We start from the raw sequence: 18,552 nt of genomic DNA, 5'->3' as shown, positions 1-18,552 counted from the left end.
AATGGTTAATTTTTCTAAACTCCCATTTCAATCATTGAAACATCCTTAGAAGACGACAATATCTGTCTCACACAAACTATTAGCTTATAAGTAATTTTCAAGTGATCGAATGATCAATACGAAATATTCAGAGTCTTCACAAATGACTATCTCACACAAATCATGTAAGATGCTACAAGGAGATTTTCACATGATCATCTTTTGACTCATTATTTAGTTTCCAACAAATAAATTATGTCTAACTAAAATCGTCAAGAATAATGATGAACGTAGTTAAAGCAAAAAGCTTTTCAACACATATTTCGAGAAAGATATAAGCTAGTTAAACTCATCTCGAAATATCAAATGTGTATAATATAAATTCTATATATCTATACGACTTATTCTCAATAGGAGATATAATAGAATAGACTTCTGAGTGATAGATGAGTTCAAGTCTCCACATACCTTTTATTGATGAAGTTCCTCCAAGCTCCCCTTAGTAGATCTTCGTCTTCAATCGATGAACGCCGTGAAGTATAAAGCTCAACTACACATTCTATCCTAATCCGTGACATAGCAATAAGTAGACTAGAAATCAAGACTTATAGTTTTGACACCTAAACTTGACAAACAAACTTGAGATAGAAACGCTTGCAAGTTCAACCGAGCAGTGCTCTAACATTGATGTCGATATAGTAAGTTGCATTTCAAATTGTTTAATTAAATTTGAAATCCTTTATCAATTTGTTGTAATTTATGTATTGGTAAAACTGTAGCAACGGAAAACTCGAGAGGAATGATAAAGAACAAGAAGTTCTACTTTCAAGCACGAAGCATGCTTCCACATCCAGAAAGATGAACCAATATGACCGTGATATGTTGGACGGATATGCTGTCCCAAATGAATCCCTTTATGAGACCGGTGGATGCCAACATGGTAGTCAACCCCAACATGGTAGATCCCAACGTGGTGGATCCCAACATGGATCTCAAGGTTCTCCTTATTCACCAGAAACAAACTTAAACCCTCACTCCAACTAGTGGATCAACACATGTTAATTCTAATTTGAATTTTAATGAAAACGCTGATAGATGGGGTGAAGGGGGTTTGAGAAAAGAAAAAAAGCTCGGAAAGGAAGCTCAAGATGCTGCACAATCATCAACTTCAGAATTGCGGCTTGATATTAATTGTCAAAACAATTGAGTGTAAGAAAATGTCCTCAAAAATGAAAAAAGGTCGTAAGGCAGTTGAAAAGAATATTTTTAATGCACACATGAGCGGAATAATGGGCATGGACACGACAAAGATGAATCAGACATAACTGAAACTCTGGCAAGAAGAATTTGATGAAATTCTAGCATTAAAGGCACACCAACACCAGCTAATGTTGATTCTGATGAGAAGGAAACCTTAGATGAGGAATCCAATACTGCCATTAGACTGGCTTAGCAATTAGTTTTAAATTCTGGTTACAATATTTTATTTAATTTTGATGTAATCCTTTGATATAAATTCAGTTTAGTCCTTAGTTTAAGTTTCAATTTTAGTGTTGGTTTATTCCGTTTTGATCCTTAATTTTGCTTTCAATATTTGTGTTCAATCACAAAAATCACATTACATTAAAAGAACGAAACTAAACCCTCATTAAAAGAAAGAGAACTAAATCCTCAATTAAAAGAAAGAACTCTAAATCCTGTGAAGGTTTCTTCTTCCAAAATCAGCCTACAAGTGTGAAGTGAGATCATCCCTTAGTCTTAAATGTAATCCTCTGTTTTGAATTCTCTCTTCTACCATTCTATACTCTCTTGAAGGGACACCCCAGGCGGGTTGAACTTCTTTCCTTAAATCCTTATCTGGATAACTTGTCCAACTTTTATCCCTTCGAGTTTCCTTAATTACCATATTATACAAAATGATGTAGGTGAGCATAATCATGTTCATTTTTATTGGTTTAAATGGTTCTAAAATTATGTGGAACTTCCTATTCAAAATTCCAAATGCTCGTTCGACATCCTTCTTACACACCATCTGTTTTTTTGTTAATTAACCTTTGAGTACGAACAAATTCCTCGTGTATGGGTACCACCTCGTAAGCTTGAGTTAAAGTTGACCATGCTAGATAAATTTCGTTCCCCAGAAAATACCCCATGTTATAGTTATTGTCGTACTTTAATTATTCGAAACAATGGTGATTCTTGAAAGATATTGATGTCGTCGATGCAACCCGGGAGGCCAAAAAAACATGCCATATCCAACAATCATAAGAAGCTGCCGCTTCAAGAGCCACAACTTGTTTTGTGTAATGACACCCAATGCATGCAATCAAGGCTACCTAGCATTTCGGGAAAACCTCTCTTGGTTGTTGTAAAAAGCATTGACGAAAATGGTTGACTACAGATTCACAAAACATTTTGATATTTTGGTATGCTGTTGTTTTGGCCATGAAAATGCAGTCATCACAAGCATCTGCATGCACACCATAACCTAGAATCCTTAAGGCAACACTGACCTTTTGTTTTATGTCCTCATATGTTTTGTGCATCAAATTGGTAGTTAAATTGAGGGTTCACCGGACTAAGCTCTCCATAACCCGCATAACCAAATGTTGTGGCATGCGGTAGCGACATTGAAAATCTTGATCTGAGCACACTTTTATAAATAAAATAATTACACATTATTCATTCGTGACATTCCTCTCGAAATCTCCACTTATATCTTCTTCTCAATACAGCTCCTGGTTCTGGATCTCGCGGAACTTGACCCGTATATAACTGTATCATGGTGTTTGTGATTGTTCTATCATCGTTTGAATTTGTATCCATTTGATGCAGCTGCTGCATAAACCCTTGTAGTTGTTGCAAAGATATTACCACTAACAATTGCTCTTCCCCATATTCCAAATTTGGATCCATAATAAATGAAACGAATGAAAAAAAGAAATATATTTAAGAAATTTAAATATTTTTTGTGAAAATAGAGAATGGACATTAGTTAAGGTTGTCTAAAATTGATGGATATCGTGTGTTTATATAGGTACCAGGACATATAGCCGTTAGTGTTTGACGAGGCTTGACTTAATTTGAGCCGACTGTCATCTCAATCTGGGACGACCGTCTCATGTTGCTATGGTCGGTTCAGTTAGGGTCGAGGAATCGTTTTCTCACTGCACGAAAGTCATTAATTTTTCATCCACCTGACACATCAAATGTGAGAATTTGCAGTAGCCCACTGGTAGGGCTGTTCATGGTCGGTTTTGGTTCGGTTTCTAGCCAAACCAAAACCGAAACCAATACTATTGGTTTCTAAAAATCTAAACCAAACCAATCCATTAACCATTGGTTCGGTTTCCAAATGGTTCCAGTTGGTTTCGGTTTGTCCCAGTGGTTTTTGGTTAACCAATAATTATGTCAAACCAAAAAAAAAATACACAAATTTACAGATAAAAAAATCGTAGTTGCCGATAGTATTGGTTTACACAAATATACAGACAAAAAAAAAATCCAGAATAGTTAAAGCTTACTCTAATTCTAGAGATCAAAAGAAGATATATAATATATCTTAATTTAGTTATTGGCAAATAAAAAAGAAGGAAGACGGGAAGAAAAAAGTCGAGTAGCAGTAGCTGTAGTTGGGGGTGGAGAAGGGAGGCGGCTGAGAGAAGGAGAAAGAGAAAGAGGGAGAGTATCATAATGAAATATTAGATTTAGGGTTTTTATTTATCCTCTAAATCAATGGGTAGAATCTAATACTTTTAAATCGACGGTAGAAACTAAACTTAAAAATTAATCGGTTTCCCAATGGTTTTTGGTTCGGTTTTCAGGTCAAACCAAAACCAAACCAGTAATGTCGGTTTTTCAACTTTTTTTACCAAACCAATCCAAATCTAAATGGTTTGGTTCGGTTTCTTGCTTATTGGTCTGGTTCGGTCGGTTTCCAACGGTTAACCGACACCATGTTCAGCCCTACCCACTGGAGTTGCTCTTAGCCTTGCTTTTAGGTCCACTTAGATTCCTGTATACTCAATTGGTTTGTATATACCCCAATCCCCCGAGTGATACTTTTAGCATGATTGGCTATTCTCGGTAGCGGATCAAACATGCAACAAGGCTGTGCAGTTGGAACCCTACCCGTTGGTCTCCCAAGCCTAAGACCATGTTTGTTTGCGTATGACTCGCGATTTGGATCTGAGTCAACCCCTGACTCGTCGCAAGTCAGATGTCAGACCGTTTGTTTTCCATTTTGAGTCAGATCTGACTCGTCCTCTGACTCAAACCTAACCCCTGATTCAGACCCGTTTGAATCAGGTAACAAAATACCCCTGACTCATGAGACCAAACCACTGACTCATATATTTTTAGTCAGTTGAGTCAGATCTGACTCAAAACAAACATATTGAGTTAGATCTGACTCTAGTCAGGTGATTTTAGTCAGATCCAGATGACTCAGATGAGTCAGGAGTAAATAAACATGGTCTAAATCTCCAAGCCCAAATTTCCCAGCAAGCCTAATCTTGCTTTCTTGCTACTCCTAATAGAATTCCGCTTCCCCTTAGTCTAGTTTCCAGAGCCTCCATCGGCCAGCCAAGTTTATCTTTTGTAATTTTGACCACTTTACTGGTTTGAATTTAAACAGTAATCCTATCAACCCAGAACAATCACCAACACTAACTTTAAAGAAAGCCTTGGATGTTGCATCCAAATCCAGGCAGTTGCCAGCTCATGGTGTCGGGCAGAAGAAGAAACACACCCTCTCTTCCGCAATCGTACTGTTCCTACCACCATACCACGTGACCTTCGTGACTCTCTCTTCCCTTTTCTTTATTACCACCACTACACTCCAATCACACTTTACTTTATTACTATCATTATTTAATTTTAAAAAAGAGATTAACGAACCCTATTCTCCTAAAAGAAACAAAAATAAATAAATAAAATAAAACTCACATTTTTTTTATTTTTTTAAAAAGCATAAACTACGCTAAACTCATTTAGCGTTCTCATATGGTACACCGTCAGTAGTGCCTACTTTTCTAGTCCAGGAACTGAAATTGGGTGGAAGCGAATAACTCAGCCGTATCCCATCAACTCTAATAAAAAAGAAGTCAAAGATTTGACGAAATTGGATCAGACAATAAAATCCGTCCAACTGGCTGGATTTGGATAGGGTTCTCGTCCGGCTTTACCCTACAATGCCGGGGCGAGTTAGGCCTGATTATGCGGCGGCATCAAGAAAAAGAAAAAAAGAATCATCATTAATATTTCCATTTTTTACATTAATTTATTTTTTTTGAGTAAGTGCCAAAAAGTAGAAAAATAAAAAAAAAGGGAAATGAAAGCGTAGTCTGAGTCTGACCTTTATAAATATCATCATCATTCGACTTTCTTCTTCTTTGTCTCCTCCTCCTCCCTCCCTCCTATCTGGGTTTCAGTTTTTGGATTAATGAAGATACAAATCTCAGAGTTAAATTAATTTAAGATGTGTTGGATAATTTCTGGTCATACCAATAATAATAATCAATCCGATTCAGATTCACGGATCTCTTCCAGGTCAGTAACTTCATTTCTACACATTCTTCTTCTCTTTTTCTTGTTTTTTCAGATTGATCTGAGGAAATTTTGATTGAACTGATTAAGATTCTGCAATGGAAACTAGGTTTTGGTTTTGGTATTTGAATGGTTCGTCATCATTGAAAGAAGATTTAGAGTTGTTAATTTCAGTTTCGGATTAAATGTGGTGGGAAATTAGAGGTTTTAGATTATGTAGGGTTTTTAGATCTTTGAAATCGGATTTATGATTACTTCAAACACACAGAATTTGACCAACTCTAATTTGATTGTTGCATTGTGTGCCATTACTTCTGTTCTTTCTGTTATGTATGAATTCGTTGGATCTTCAATTGGAATTTCAAATTTTTTTTCAAGATTTTTCGAAGTGGAATAAGTTGACATTTGCTAGATACATAGATGTGCTTCAAGACAGATTTCCATTGTCGGTACTGAATTTCAGAATGTCACACTAGACCAGACTAGCAGTAAGTTAGTTTCAATTTAAATCAAAGGAAGAGGTAGTGGCGTTTCTCCCAACATTGGCAAAGGTAATCCTAGAATGACTAGGTGTAAAGTCGTTACATCAATTTTCAGCCATTGCAGATGAAACAAGGTCAACATTGTCATGTGAGGAATTAATTATAAAATGTAGTATGATCTGAGTGACCTGGGGCACTGTATTTTGAAGAGAGAAGAATGATCTTCTAAAGTAGATTATAAAGACATAGTACATTTGTATAACCTATTGAGTTTAATTTCTCTAGTTTAATGTAGAGTAGAAATCATAATCAACATTTTACCAATTGCTTCCGTCGGTCATGTCTGCAAACTAGATAAAATTCTGGAGTCAATTGTGTACATGAGACAGTGCGATTGCATCCACGAATATGAGGTGTTGTAATTAGCGTACCCACAACTGAGTAGAGTCAATCCCATAAAGTAGCATTGGTAAGCAGGTCCAAACCCTGTGATTGGTAGATTGACTGCTAAAGGGATAATTTTTGTTTGAAGCTAATATTCTTTGTAAATTCAAATCATATTTGTTATGGTAAAAAAAAAGGCATTTGAAATGTTGGGTATACCCGTGACGTCAGTCGTATGCTCTAAAGACCTTTTGTACAGTCTTACTTTCCTGAATAGTTTCCCATCACCTACATTTTTGTGGACTATTTATTGAACTTATTATTTATTCGCAGGTTAAGGGACTTCCTTGCCAAGGAATTTGGTTGTATAGAAGGTCCACAAATGTAGATATGTATCTAAGAATTCCACTTAAGTTAAAAGTTGTTACACTGGTGAGAAGTGAAACGATATGGTTTTGTATCTGAAAACTCTAAGTAGATGGAAGAAACACGAGAAGATTCAGGGTCAGTGGAAGCTGGGACTTCTGGCGCCGCTTGGTGGTCATCAAATTTCATGGAAAAATTCAGGTCCGTCTCTCTGGCTTCTCAAGATGAGACTCTGAGCAGTGAAGATTCAAGGTGCCATGGAGAACAGGATGAGGTGTCATCTCAGACGGAATCACAGATTTTATGGAGAACTGGAACATTTTCTGGACCACTTTGTAACGGTTTCTACTCTGTCATTCCGGTGAGAAACAATTTATTTTTAGCTATTAATTTCCATGCTTATGTTCTTTGTGGAAGATAGAATGTATAAAGATCGCTAAGTATATGAAAAGTATAGAGTGCAACTTATTGACAATTTCAAGAACAGACTTCCTACAAATGTGTTTATCTGGATTTAATTTACACCTCACTGTACAATTTTTTGCGTGATAAGATCTAATGAGAACAGTTTATAGTTTTTAATTATTTTTTGCTGAAATTATTCCCCTCTACATAATTGATTTTCTCTTATTTGATTCTGTCACTAGGAAGCATGTTACTTATATAACTTCTGTTATGCGCAGGAAAATATATATAAGGAGCTATTTGACAATATTCCTTCTCCAGATGAGCTTTATGCTTTGGGAGTTGAGGGTCTTAGAGCTGAAATCATTCTTGTAGATACAGAAAAGGATAAGAAGCTTTGTATGCTAAAGAACCTTATCGTGGCGCTGGCTAAAGGATTGAATTCGAATCCCCCTGCATTAATTAAAAAGATTGCTGGATTGGTAAGTTTTTCAGAAATCCTGTCGTCACAATCTATATCACTTCTATGACTAAGGAGTCTATGGACTTACTTTATGATTGTTACTGCACCTCTCACTCGACTATTTGCTAGTTTGCTATCCTGAACCTTCATCTGTTAACCTATAGAATGAGTAGTGGATTAATGGAAGATGGTATTGTGGAAGTCTTAGGAGTGCGGAAGAAGACATGAATACCATTTACTTATATACTATTTGTACACGCCTCTGCACTCGTCTCAATACCGAAGTTCACGTAAAAGATAACTCAAAATCTGAAGTCATGTCGCTAGCATAGATGTGCGTGCATTTTTTTTTTGTGTGTAGAATGCGTACTTTGCACATTTGATTTCAGGTTAAGCTTCGTTTGTAAGCTTTTATTACATGAGGGTGTGTCGGTTTGGTCATTGTGGATTTTGATGCTTTAAGTGGATAAGTGCAGCACCATAGGGACATTCTCACCATTGGAAATTTGATATTCAGTAATTATTGCTCAAGGATCATCCTAATGATCTGCATCCTAAATGTTGGAATATCATACGAAGTTGTTTATCATTTCAGTTCAAACTATTGGAACCTTACCATCTGTCAAACCCCATGTGGCATTATTTTTTGCTATCTTCATCCTACATATCCTTGGTCTATTTTAATTTTTAGGTCTCCAGTTAAGATAATTTTCATGGCATTTAGTGCACCTCACTGCTAACTTCAGTTGTTGTGCAGTTATTAGAAGAAATGGTTTGATTTTTCATACATACATATGTTGATTGTCATTTAAATTTTCATGATTTACAGGTTTCTGATTTTTATAAACGACCAACTTCTGAACCAAGTCCATCAAAGGCTGCAGCTGATGAAATCTCTCATTTCTCAGAGAATCTAGGTGTTCAGCTACTGGGGCAGATTAGGAATGGTTCATGCCGAGCTCGATCAATATTGTTCAAAGTTCTTGCAGACACTGTAGGTCTTGAGAGCAGACTCATGGTGGTAAGATTTCTTCCTTTGGAGTATATTACTTGGTAATTTCTTATAATGCTTTGTATTTCATTTGGATATCTTTTGCCATTATTGAAATTCACAATAGTACCTATCGTATCTTCAAAACTTATATATCGCTTCTACTTTTCCAGGGTCTGCCTAACGATGGAGCTATTCAACACACAGACTCATACAAGCATATGTCAGTGCTAGTTGTTCTGAATTCAGTAGAACTACTGGTCGATCTCGTTCGTTTTCCTGGCAAACTAATACCTTGCTCGACTAGGGCCGTACTTATGTCTCATATTTCTGCTGCTGGGGAGAGTGATTCTGCAGAGAATGACTCCTGTGATTCACCCCTTGAACCAAATAGCCCTTTGTATGGGTTTTCTGAAAGAGCTGAAATAGATAGGTATGCAGATATTTTTTATTTTGTGCTTCAAAAAAAATTCTTTGGCATACCTTGGCATGAAAAATGTATAAGTAATGGAGTCTTTTCATAATGAAGGTCTGTGGTTGTTACTTTATCATTTTCTATATAAGCATCTTGTAGAGCTTTCACTGTATGTGCAAATAAACTTCTATCTTCACTTTGGGGAGATTTTACCTCTTTGTTTAGTTCATTTCTGTAATTCAAAAACTAATTGTTTGAGTTTCTGTGTTTCTCTCTCCTCTGTATTGCAGTGCTGAGCAAGATGAAACCCTTCAATCTTTACGCCAACGCAGGCTAGAAGCATCTTCAAATGCATTAGGTCCTTCATTACGAAATATAATGATGCGACCTACAAACTCAATCGACAGATCATTAAGGTAGTATTACTTGTTAATCTTCATATGCACTTTCTGTATGGAGTGATTTTGACGAATTAAAACTATATTGATCCAATGGCTTGATCACTGATGAATGTGCGTTTTGGCTTGCATCAGCATATCTCATAGTGAACCCAATATTGCTAACACGTTCTGGAGACGCAGTCGGAGAAAAGTCATTGCTGAGCAACGGACGGCTAGTTCAAGGTGTCACTTTTTAAAGTTTAATTTCGTTATCAGGTTATCCAGATGAATTATGATCCACCTTATGGTTGGAAGTACTTCACGTGATTGCTACACCCAAACAAAATTTGTTGAAATTTTAAAGTTAAAGGTTATTAAACGGGAGCTCCAAATTTAAGGTTAAATTTTAGTTGGTGTAAGCATGGTCAAGCAGAAAAAATTTCACTTTAACAAATTCAGATGATTGTTCAATCTTCAAGTCATATATTGTCTTTTTAATCCCGATAGAGGACGCATGTAACCAATGTTTCATGATTTCTGATTATTATTTTTGGTTTGGTTTAATTATTATTTAGCCATAGGCCCATAGTGGTATTAAATCTCCATCATGTTAGGATTCTAGTTTGAATGCTCACATTGGATATTTCAGATAATGCAATCTGCTTGGCTCACATAAAAGTATGATAAGCTTTATAGTGTAACTACATAATTTTTTTGCAGTCCAGAGCATCCTTTGCTTCGAGCACGTGGACGGTCTATGCTTGGTGGCCGCAGACAATCATTTAGGGACTATGCTGATGACATGAATTCTGCAACAAGGTTTCTAACATAAACACATGCTATTAATTTTGTCATTACAAAACTATTTCTAGCATTCACAGGCAATGTTGTTTGATGCTTTAATCGTTTTAGAAACACCATTTGTTGCATATCCTGTTTCTGTTTTTGGTTTGAGTTGTTTGACCTGATTTAGTTTTTCATAATTCATACAACAACGAAATGTCCCATTGGTCCACTGACTCAATAGCTAATGAATGCATCCCTTTGTTCCTTGTTGACTACCCAAACTCTTAACTTGGACCTAATCTTCCGTAGCCTTTACTGAATAATTTATCAGTTGATACAGACCTTGGAGATTTGTTTAAATAGCTCTTGAATGTTGGAAAAGGATTGCACGCAATACATATTTTTCAATTTCTTTTAACCATCTACAGAAAGTTCAGCTTCTGATTTGAAAGCCAAATAAGATTGAAGTAGATGTTCAGTCAGTACACAGGAAGTTACAATATGTAGGCTGAATCGCTGAAGTGTTATAATTGATGCTGGTGGCGTTGTGTGGGTTCTATGCCTTCTTTTTTCTTTAAAATATTTAATACTGATATGGTTGTTTCTGAGTTTGAGAAGCTGTAAACGTGTAAAGTCATGATGATATCATGATTATTTGCAGTTTTGCTATCAGCAGGGCTAGAGTTCTACGAATGTTTGCTTGTATGTGCTTAACTTGCTTCAGTATTTAGAAGCCTTGCTTTTGTTGTTCTTATCTTGTAAAGACCAGGCCCATTTTATTATCATTATTTTATCGTGGATTCACTTTTCCCTTATGCATGCCACAATTACATGTTTGTAATCTGGTTCGTTATTTCCAAGTGTAGTTACAGGTCAGAAGGAGCACCTACGTTAGAATCTCGAAGAATGAGGAGGCGGAGCATTAGTTTTACTCCAGAGATTGGGGATGATATTGTAAGGTTGATTTCTTTTGCTTTATCATGAATCACATCAGCTTCTTGTTAAGTACTATAAAACAATATTACCCTGTCTTAGTTAAGTGGTGTCATGGATTAAGATGCCACATGTTAGCAACATCCCTGCCCTATTTATCCTCGCTCTGTACCACAGAATGATGGCATGTGTAATACGAATATATGTAGCTTACTGGTTTGTGGTTTTAAGAAACAAGATACATGGTGGTGTTTTGAGCCTCAGCTAGCGTAGCTGGTTTGACCAGTTTATTAGTTAGTCCTGGTTAACTGAAATGGACTTAGAAGCACAGGAAGAAAGAAAAAGAATGCTTATATTTAATCGTATATGATATAACTTCACAAACTAGTTGTACCATGGGGCCAGTATACTATAAATGATGCGCTTCATTGAGCAGGAGAAGCTTGAAGACATTTTTAATGCTACCACTGAGTTTGTTATATAAATGACATTTTTGGTTTTATTGAACTTATTCTGTGGCTCTCAATTGGAAGCATGCCCATATTTGTGGGTTGGGGATGTATCTCAGTTATATTAAACTTGTTAGTTATTGCTCTCCGATGATTTAAAGAAAGTCTTATTTGACAGGGCTGTGCGAGCAATGAATGAAAAACTCAAACAACAGCGTCTTTTGAAAGAACAAGGTGATGAAGGATCAGCTTCTTATTCTACAGAGAACAATGCTAGTCTTCAAAATGTATGCTGGTCTTTTCCTTGTCCTCAAATAATGTCTCCCTTTTTAGGAAGTTTCTTTCTTTTACTGTTGATTTTCTGTCTGTTTGACCTACTCCTATAAATATCAATTATGTACTGGGGAGTATGGTTATGTGATGAAATGTTTTCTCATCTATCTGCTGAATTCTCATCTTCCATTTGTATGGAACTTCTGAATTTCATTACTTGGTTACTATTTACTGCTAGATGTTTCTTTCATTCGTACTGCACTGGTGATTGTCATTAACTGTTTGGGATGCTCCAGGTTCAAATTTCGATGCAGATGGCAATGACGAAGTTTCCGTTGGAAGTCCGCCCCTTGATATTTGTAGGAAGCAATTCAGTTCCCAGAAGGCAATATCACTACCCTCGTCACCTCACCAATTCAGGGGTCAGTCATCGACAGAAGTGAGCCTACCACCATGGTTAGAAATCCCAGATTGATCTCGACATGGAACAAAGTGTTAGAATCCTCAAAGTTTCAAAACAATCCCGTGTTGCCTTTTCATGAATGGAATATTGATTTCTCGGAATTAACTGTTGGAATTCGTGTTGGGATTGGTAAGAAATCTTCTTCAGAGTTAGTGACTTAGATCTCTACATATATAGATGCTGGTTAGGTGACTGCTAGATATTTTGTTCGTTTTACACACCATACATATGCTGGTTACATTTCCTTCCTGATTTCAGCATTTAAAACAATTCTCATGATATGACCTTGTATTCACTAGGAATCTTTGGATATTGTGAAATCATGGTTTTGAAAAGGTCAATGAATGATGTTGTGGAAGTGGTGAACACAGATGTATTGAAAGCACCTACATACTCTGTTCAAATGCGACTTTGTTACTGATGCCTTAATGAGTGTCACAAATTTAAATTTTTGTTTTTCAAAAGAATTCTCCCGTAAATTCTTTTTGTATGCCAAATTTCCATCATTCTTGAAAAGGCATTACTTCTAAATAGGGTTTAAATTTGTTTTTAAATTATCTTACCATTTTTTGCATCTACTAGTTTACCTTGATGTCTGATTACTTTGTCTTTGAAATACAGAGATATCCATGGTTTCCCAGGTATGATAGTATATCGTGATTGATACAATATGGATGACAAACTTATACTTGCATGCGGAAGTAATTAATACTGATATAACATAGTGACCACTTTGATGGAAGTTTTTGGGTGTTATAGGCGCCTTTTAAGTGGCCAAGTCAAATTGGCCTATAATGCTTGGGCAGCCTGCCGATTGGAAAAAGACTCTAGAATACTTGACCAATCTAGAGAAAACTGAAAGATCTGTAATAAAATTGTATAGTTTGATTAGGTCTGATCACTGCTCTTCATTTTAACCCCATACTACCTATGTGGTTTGTTAAGTTACAGTTGCATCTTCTCATTCTCTCAATTTCCTTTTAAAAGTCTCTTAACCGCTGTGTCAGCACCATCAGGGTTCGTTCAATCTTCTCTTGCATGCCACTGTTTCCTCAACATAGCATTGCCTTTTTAAACTTTATGGATTTACCTAAGCCTTTGATATCATTTCTTAGGATTCTTTGGGGAAGTTTTTCGTGGAATTTGGAATGGAACTGATGTTGCAATCAAGATTTTCCTAGAGCAAGATTTGACAACAGAAAATATGGAGGACTTCTGCAATGAAATTTCGATTCTAAGGTTCTTATTGATCTTTGGAAAATCCTTATATGGCTCCATCTCATTATTCTTTTCTAACTTGGTCTTGTTTCGTCTTTTTTTCCAGCCGGCTTCGACATCCGAATGGTACTCCATAACATCTCCAGTGGTTGAATTTAATTTATTGCATCTAGTTCTAGCATGACTGTGAAAGCATATTCTTGAATTTATGAGCGAGCTTTTAAAGTTTTTGTTTTAAAATATCCTTTTATGACATTATTCGTTGTGTTTATTGCAGTAATCCTGTTCCTGGGGGCATGCATGAATCCTAGTCATTTATCATTTGTTACCGAGTACATGGAGATGGGATCTCTTTATTATTTGATCCACATGAGTGGCCAGAAGAAGAAACTTAGCTGGCGTAAGAGGTTGAAGATGATGTGCGACATAACCAGGTATTTTCAACCTAAACCTGTTTTCCCTTTATTTATGATCAGGTATTTTCAACCTAAATAGTAAGATGAAGGGTCAACTAGCAGCTACCATTGTATGGTATAATGAGACATCTGAGTCAGTTTGGTCAGATTGTGACCTTAGTCTGTTGTTACTCAGAGTTCTCAGTAATTAAGTATATTGCTGGCAATGCAGGGGGTTGATGTGCATACACCGAATGAAGATCGTTCACCGTGATCTAAAAAGTGCAAATTGCCTTGTAAACAAACACTGGACTGTTAAGATTTGTGATTTCGGGCTGTCACGAGTAATGACAGAAGTTCCAATGAGAGATTCAGCATCTGCAGGAACTCCAGAATGGATGGCTCCCGAACTCATCCGCAATGAACCTTTCACAGAGAAATGTGATGTCTTTAGCCTCGGCGTGATAATTTGGGAGCTGTGCACCCTAAATAGGCCATGGGAGGGAATACCATCAATGCAAGTAGGTCCAGATGATTTCATTTTCTTATAATGATATAGAGCACAATATATGCTTCCAAAAAAAGTATACAGGAGGATAGAGATATAGAAAGATCGCCACTATAAATAATTTCCTTGCTTTTCAGGTTGTTTATGCAGTTGCTAATGAGGGATCACGTCTAGAGATTCCTGAAGGTCCCCTCAGCAAGTTGATTGCAGGTAATATTTTGTGCTGCAAAATTTTCTTGTACAAAGAATGACTTTTCTAAACTAAGATACAGCTGTAGGGTTTGTTTCGTACTTTTGATATTCGAAAGCACATTTGGTATTAAACCCAAAATGTTTTCCAATTTTTTTTTTTTTTTTGTAAGTTATGTTTTCCAAATTTCAAATATCTAATTTTCGCTAGAGATGAGAACATTAAAATCGCTTAGTGGTGTGCGTGTAAACGCATTTCCTACGGTTTTTCGTATTCTCCTGTTCTCAGAAGCAATGAATCAATGACAATAGCAACCTCTGAATCATGAACTGCGGGTTCCCTTCCTCGTTGACATTTTAGTTAAAGCTTTCTTTTTTGCATCCTGATTTGACTGCAGATTGCTGGGCCGAACCAGATGATAGGCCGAACTGCGAGGAAATCCTTTCTCGCTTGGTTAGCTGTGAGCTCATGGAGTGCTGATTTGATTTATCATTTGTATAGAAACATCATACTAGAGATTTTGAAACTTGATCATCTCAAGTTGTAAAGTAAATCATTGTTTTTGTACCATTGCATAAACAAATAATTATCATTTATCATCAAATTTTCAGCCTCAAGTTTTCGAATAATCTCATGGCAAAGCTGTGACTTCAAAAAACAGTAGAAAAATACAAGATTCCTCAACTCTATGAATGTTAAAATAACCGGGGAAACAAAGAGTTATTAAACTCGAAACTCTAAACAGGTATTTTGATCCAGTTCGCATACAATGTGGAGGCAAAAGAAAGAAACAGAAAAGATACAAAGTAAAGCCGAGCAAGAAATCAATCAGACACATATAAATCAATCTGTCACATATTAGTCGAGGATCCTGCGGGCGTTCAATGCATCTTCAAACCGGCTACATGAATGGACTCTCATTTCTGTACTCATATCATCTTCTGGTGCCGGATAGTAATCTTCTCTCAACTGCACATCTCTGAGATTTGCAATTCTAAGAAGAAAACTCAACCAATGTTCATGAGCAGTTCCATGAATGAAAAGCTTCCTTATAGTTGCACACTCTTGTAACAATCCAGCTGCAGGAAGCGATAGACTTCTCTGATTGACATCTCTATCCTGTGGTGGCCAGTAATCCAGTTCGTTCAAATTCAAGTAGCTGATTCCATTCAGGTAAAATCTTTCCCATAAACTCAAATCCATTTGTCCCGTTGGAGCTGTTAGTGCATACCCAATTGTATCTCCACAGTCTAACTTCATTTTCACCAGCTGCGGAAATTGCGCAAGGGAAGCCAACCCGAATGCTGCTTCTTTTGGTCTCCCTCGTCTTCTACAATCTCCTTCGACTCTTATAACGATCTCTTCCAAACTAGGGCAATCTTCGAGGCCTGCAGAAATGAGTGGAGTCAACAGATCTCCAACAGCAATCCAAAGTGAGAGGTACTTCAATCTACTCCAACTTCTTTCCCAATAGTTCTCATTAGTGTACTTAAGCTTCTTCTTCTTGTTTCCTCCTCCATCATCGCAATTCAAACTCCTTTTCAACGATGAATTACCCCCACTGCATTCTTCACCATTAGTGTACTTAAGCTCTGTCTTGCTGTTTCCTTCTCCATTGCAATCCAAAGTCATTTTTGTCGATGAATAACCCCCCCTGCATTCCTCAGCTAGATTACCACCACCATTGACAACTTGTTCTTCAGATTCTTCTTCCCAGATACAGTCAATATGAAGCCTCTGAATTTTATCTTGAATTGGTTCTAATGCCCATAGTGCACAAGCAGCATCAATATTCTTACAAGATGAAATCTTGACATCAACCAACGTTTTCCGAAGCATACCAACTAAATTCCTCAACCCAGTCTCCGTCACCATCTTACAACCAGTAATTTCAAACTTGACTAATTTCTGGCAACCTCTAGATATCGCCATCATACCGGAATCATTCAGATCAGCAGAATTCCTTATACACAAGGTTTCCAAGCCCTGGCACAAAGCAATCCCATCTAATTTATGCTCCACAGCTCTACAGATCTCATGAAACTGTCCTAATTTCAAAGATTTCAATCTCTTGCATTTCGAATTCAAAACCTCCAATGCAACCCCAGGGTTTCTAACATTATGACAAACATCAAGAACACAATCTTCAAGCAAAGGGAGTCCAGTAAAAACCTGTTCAAGTGTCAGAGGACTAATCCTAGCATCTTCAGCAGTATACCCATCATGTTCAGGATCCACCCTGACATTCGAAAGCGAAGAAGTATCCACAAGATGAAGATGCGTTAGCTTAGGACAATTAGTAGCAACACCCTGTAAAGCATCATCACCAACAAAATCAATGTACCTGGGATCAAACATACAACCAGCCAGCAAATGTCTCAAATTAGGACAAGCCACTGAAATAGCCAACAATTCATGAGATTTAAACCCTTCAGCTGAAGAACAAGTAAGCAGATCTAGTTTCGTCAACGAAGACGAAACAACCGGATAAGCCTGTAAAGCCTGTGGCAGATCTTCAGTCCAACAGTAGAAATTCGACAGATCAAGCGAATTCAAAGACGCACACGTCTGGAACAACGGCAAGAAATCTGAACCGAGCGGCGACGGCGACCGCTGATGCCAACGGACGAGCTTGACATGGCTCAGATTCGGCCATTCCGGTGCAAGATACTGAAGCGTCGACGGATTGCGAGAATATATAGTCAAATTAGTAACCACCGGAAAAGCTTGCCGGAGAAGATGAGGTAACAGAGACGGATAAGGCGATGAATCGAGAAATGAATGTCCCCATGGTGATAACAGTGATAAATCAAGATTTGTTACTGATTTGAAACAATTCGGTATCATGAACAAATCACGAACATTACCACGAAGGGTTAGTGAAATTCTTGTACTTCTTTCAAGACAACACCATTTCTTGCAAACCAAAGACATGGAGTTTCTTGTTCGGGTGTCTTGGACTAGTGAGAATACAGTCGAGAGGATTGCATCCGGTAAATCGTATAAATGGGTGTTGCTGTGAAGATTACTGCTGTTTCCGTTTAACATCAAAGAACCCATGATTTGATATGAAAAATTGAAATGAATTTGAGTTTTTTGTTGAGGGTTTTTTTAGGTGAAGAAGAGGTTTTGAGTTTTGGGGGAGGAAGAAAAGAAGAAGATGAGATGAGGTAGAGAGGAAGAGTAAATGGAGGAGTGATGGATGGAAACAGGTGGGTTTGTCGTGACATGTTTCTGAGGGGGGCCATGTGATTTTATTATCATTGTTTTCTTATTTTTGTTTTTCATGTTTTCGAAATTAATAATTTTTTTAAATACAAAATAATAATTGGTGTGATACTAAGAGATAATTGAGTGGATTTTCTCTTGTACCGGCATGGAGTATGGACCAGATCACGAGCACCAGACAAAGAAAAATGGAAGTTTGCAAGAGCAGGTACAAAAGAGTTGATGTAGTATGTATGATTCCCAGAGGTAGAAACCTGAGGTTCATAATGGTGAGTTTCATTTCCCCTTTCCCCAGTGTTTGCATCCAAATCACCCCTAATTTGTTGCACTAAAGTGTGGATCTCAGATCCTTCCCATTGTCTATTATTACAATCTCAAGTTAACTGTGCCATCTTTAAAGCCATATAGTTTTGGTTGGAGTTAGTAATACTCCACTCAGTTATTTCAAAATAAGTTGGTATGCTAGTCTTCGGTTGAAATCTCATGTGCATATGCTCAGAATGAAGCTTTCTCGCCAGCTTTATCAGGTTACAAGAGTTTGATTCAATCTCAATTCTGCTTCCCAATTATGTCGCCCAATCAGAAGTCTTCTGAGCAGCTATCTGGTAGACCTCTAGACTGCTCCATTTGAGGTTCCCGATCCCTCTAGCTCCTGTGCACTCTCTTGTAAAATCAAACAAAGTTAAGCCAATTCCAT

The 18,552-nt window shown here is 37.1% G+C and overlaps 1 protein-coding gene and 1 pseudogene across 2 annotated transcripts; one reads left to right on the top strand and one right to left on the bottom strand.

Moving 5' to 3' along the window:
* The first annotated feature begins 5,296 nt into the window (after positions 1-5,296).
* On the top strand, positions 5,297-15,254 carry LOC113344411 (annotated as a pseudogene).
* LOC113344410 (F-box/LRR-repeat MAX2 homolog A-like) lies at positions 15,198-17,849 on the bottom strand. 2 transcript variants are annotated; one of them, XM_026588387.1, is made up of 2 exons: positions 16,972-17,849; positions 15,198-16,866 (listed from the first exon to the last, which is right to left on the bottom strand). In XM_026588387.1, exons 1-2 carry the CDS (start codon positions 17,685-17,687, stop codon positions 15,486-15,488), a joined length of 2,097 nt encoding a protein of 698 aa, XP_026444172.1. In that variant the 5' UTR covers positions 17,688-17,849; the 3' UTR covers positions 15,198-15,485. The 2 variants fall into 2 exon arrangements, with proteins under 2 accessions (XP_026444172.1, XP_026444171.1); XM_026588386.1 differs by having other exon boundaries at positions 15,198-17,848.
* Between the last annotated feature and the right edge of the window lie 703 nt (positions 17,850-18,552).

The sequence above is a fragment of the Papaver somniferum genome, unplaced genomic scaffold (assembly GCF_003573695.1).
Source record: "Papaver somniferum cultivar HN1 unplaced genomic scaffold, ASM357369v1 unplaced-scaffold_76, whole genome shotgun sequence".
Classification (NCBI taxonomy): domain Eukaryota; kingdom Viridiplantae; phylum Streptophyta; class Magnoliopsida; order Ranunculales; family Papaveraceae; genus Papaver; species Papaver somniferum.
This window is presented reverse-complemented; position numbering and strand designations above follow the sequence as displayed.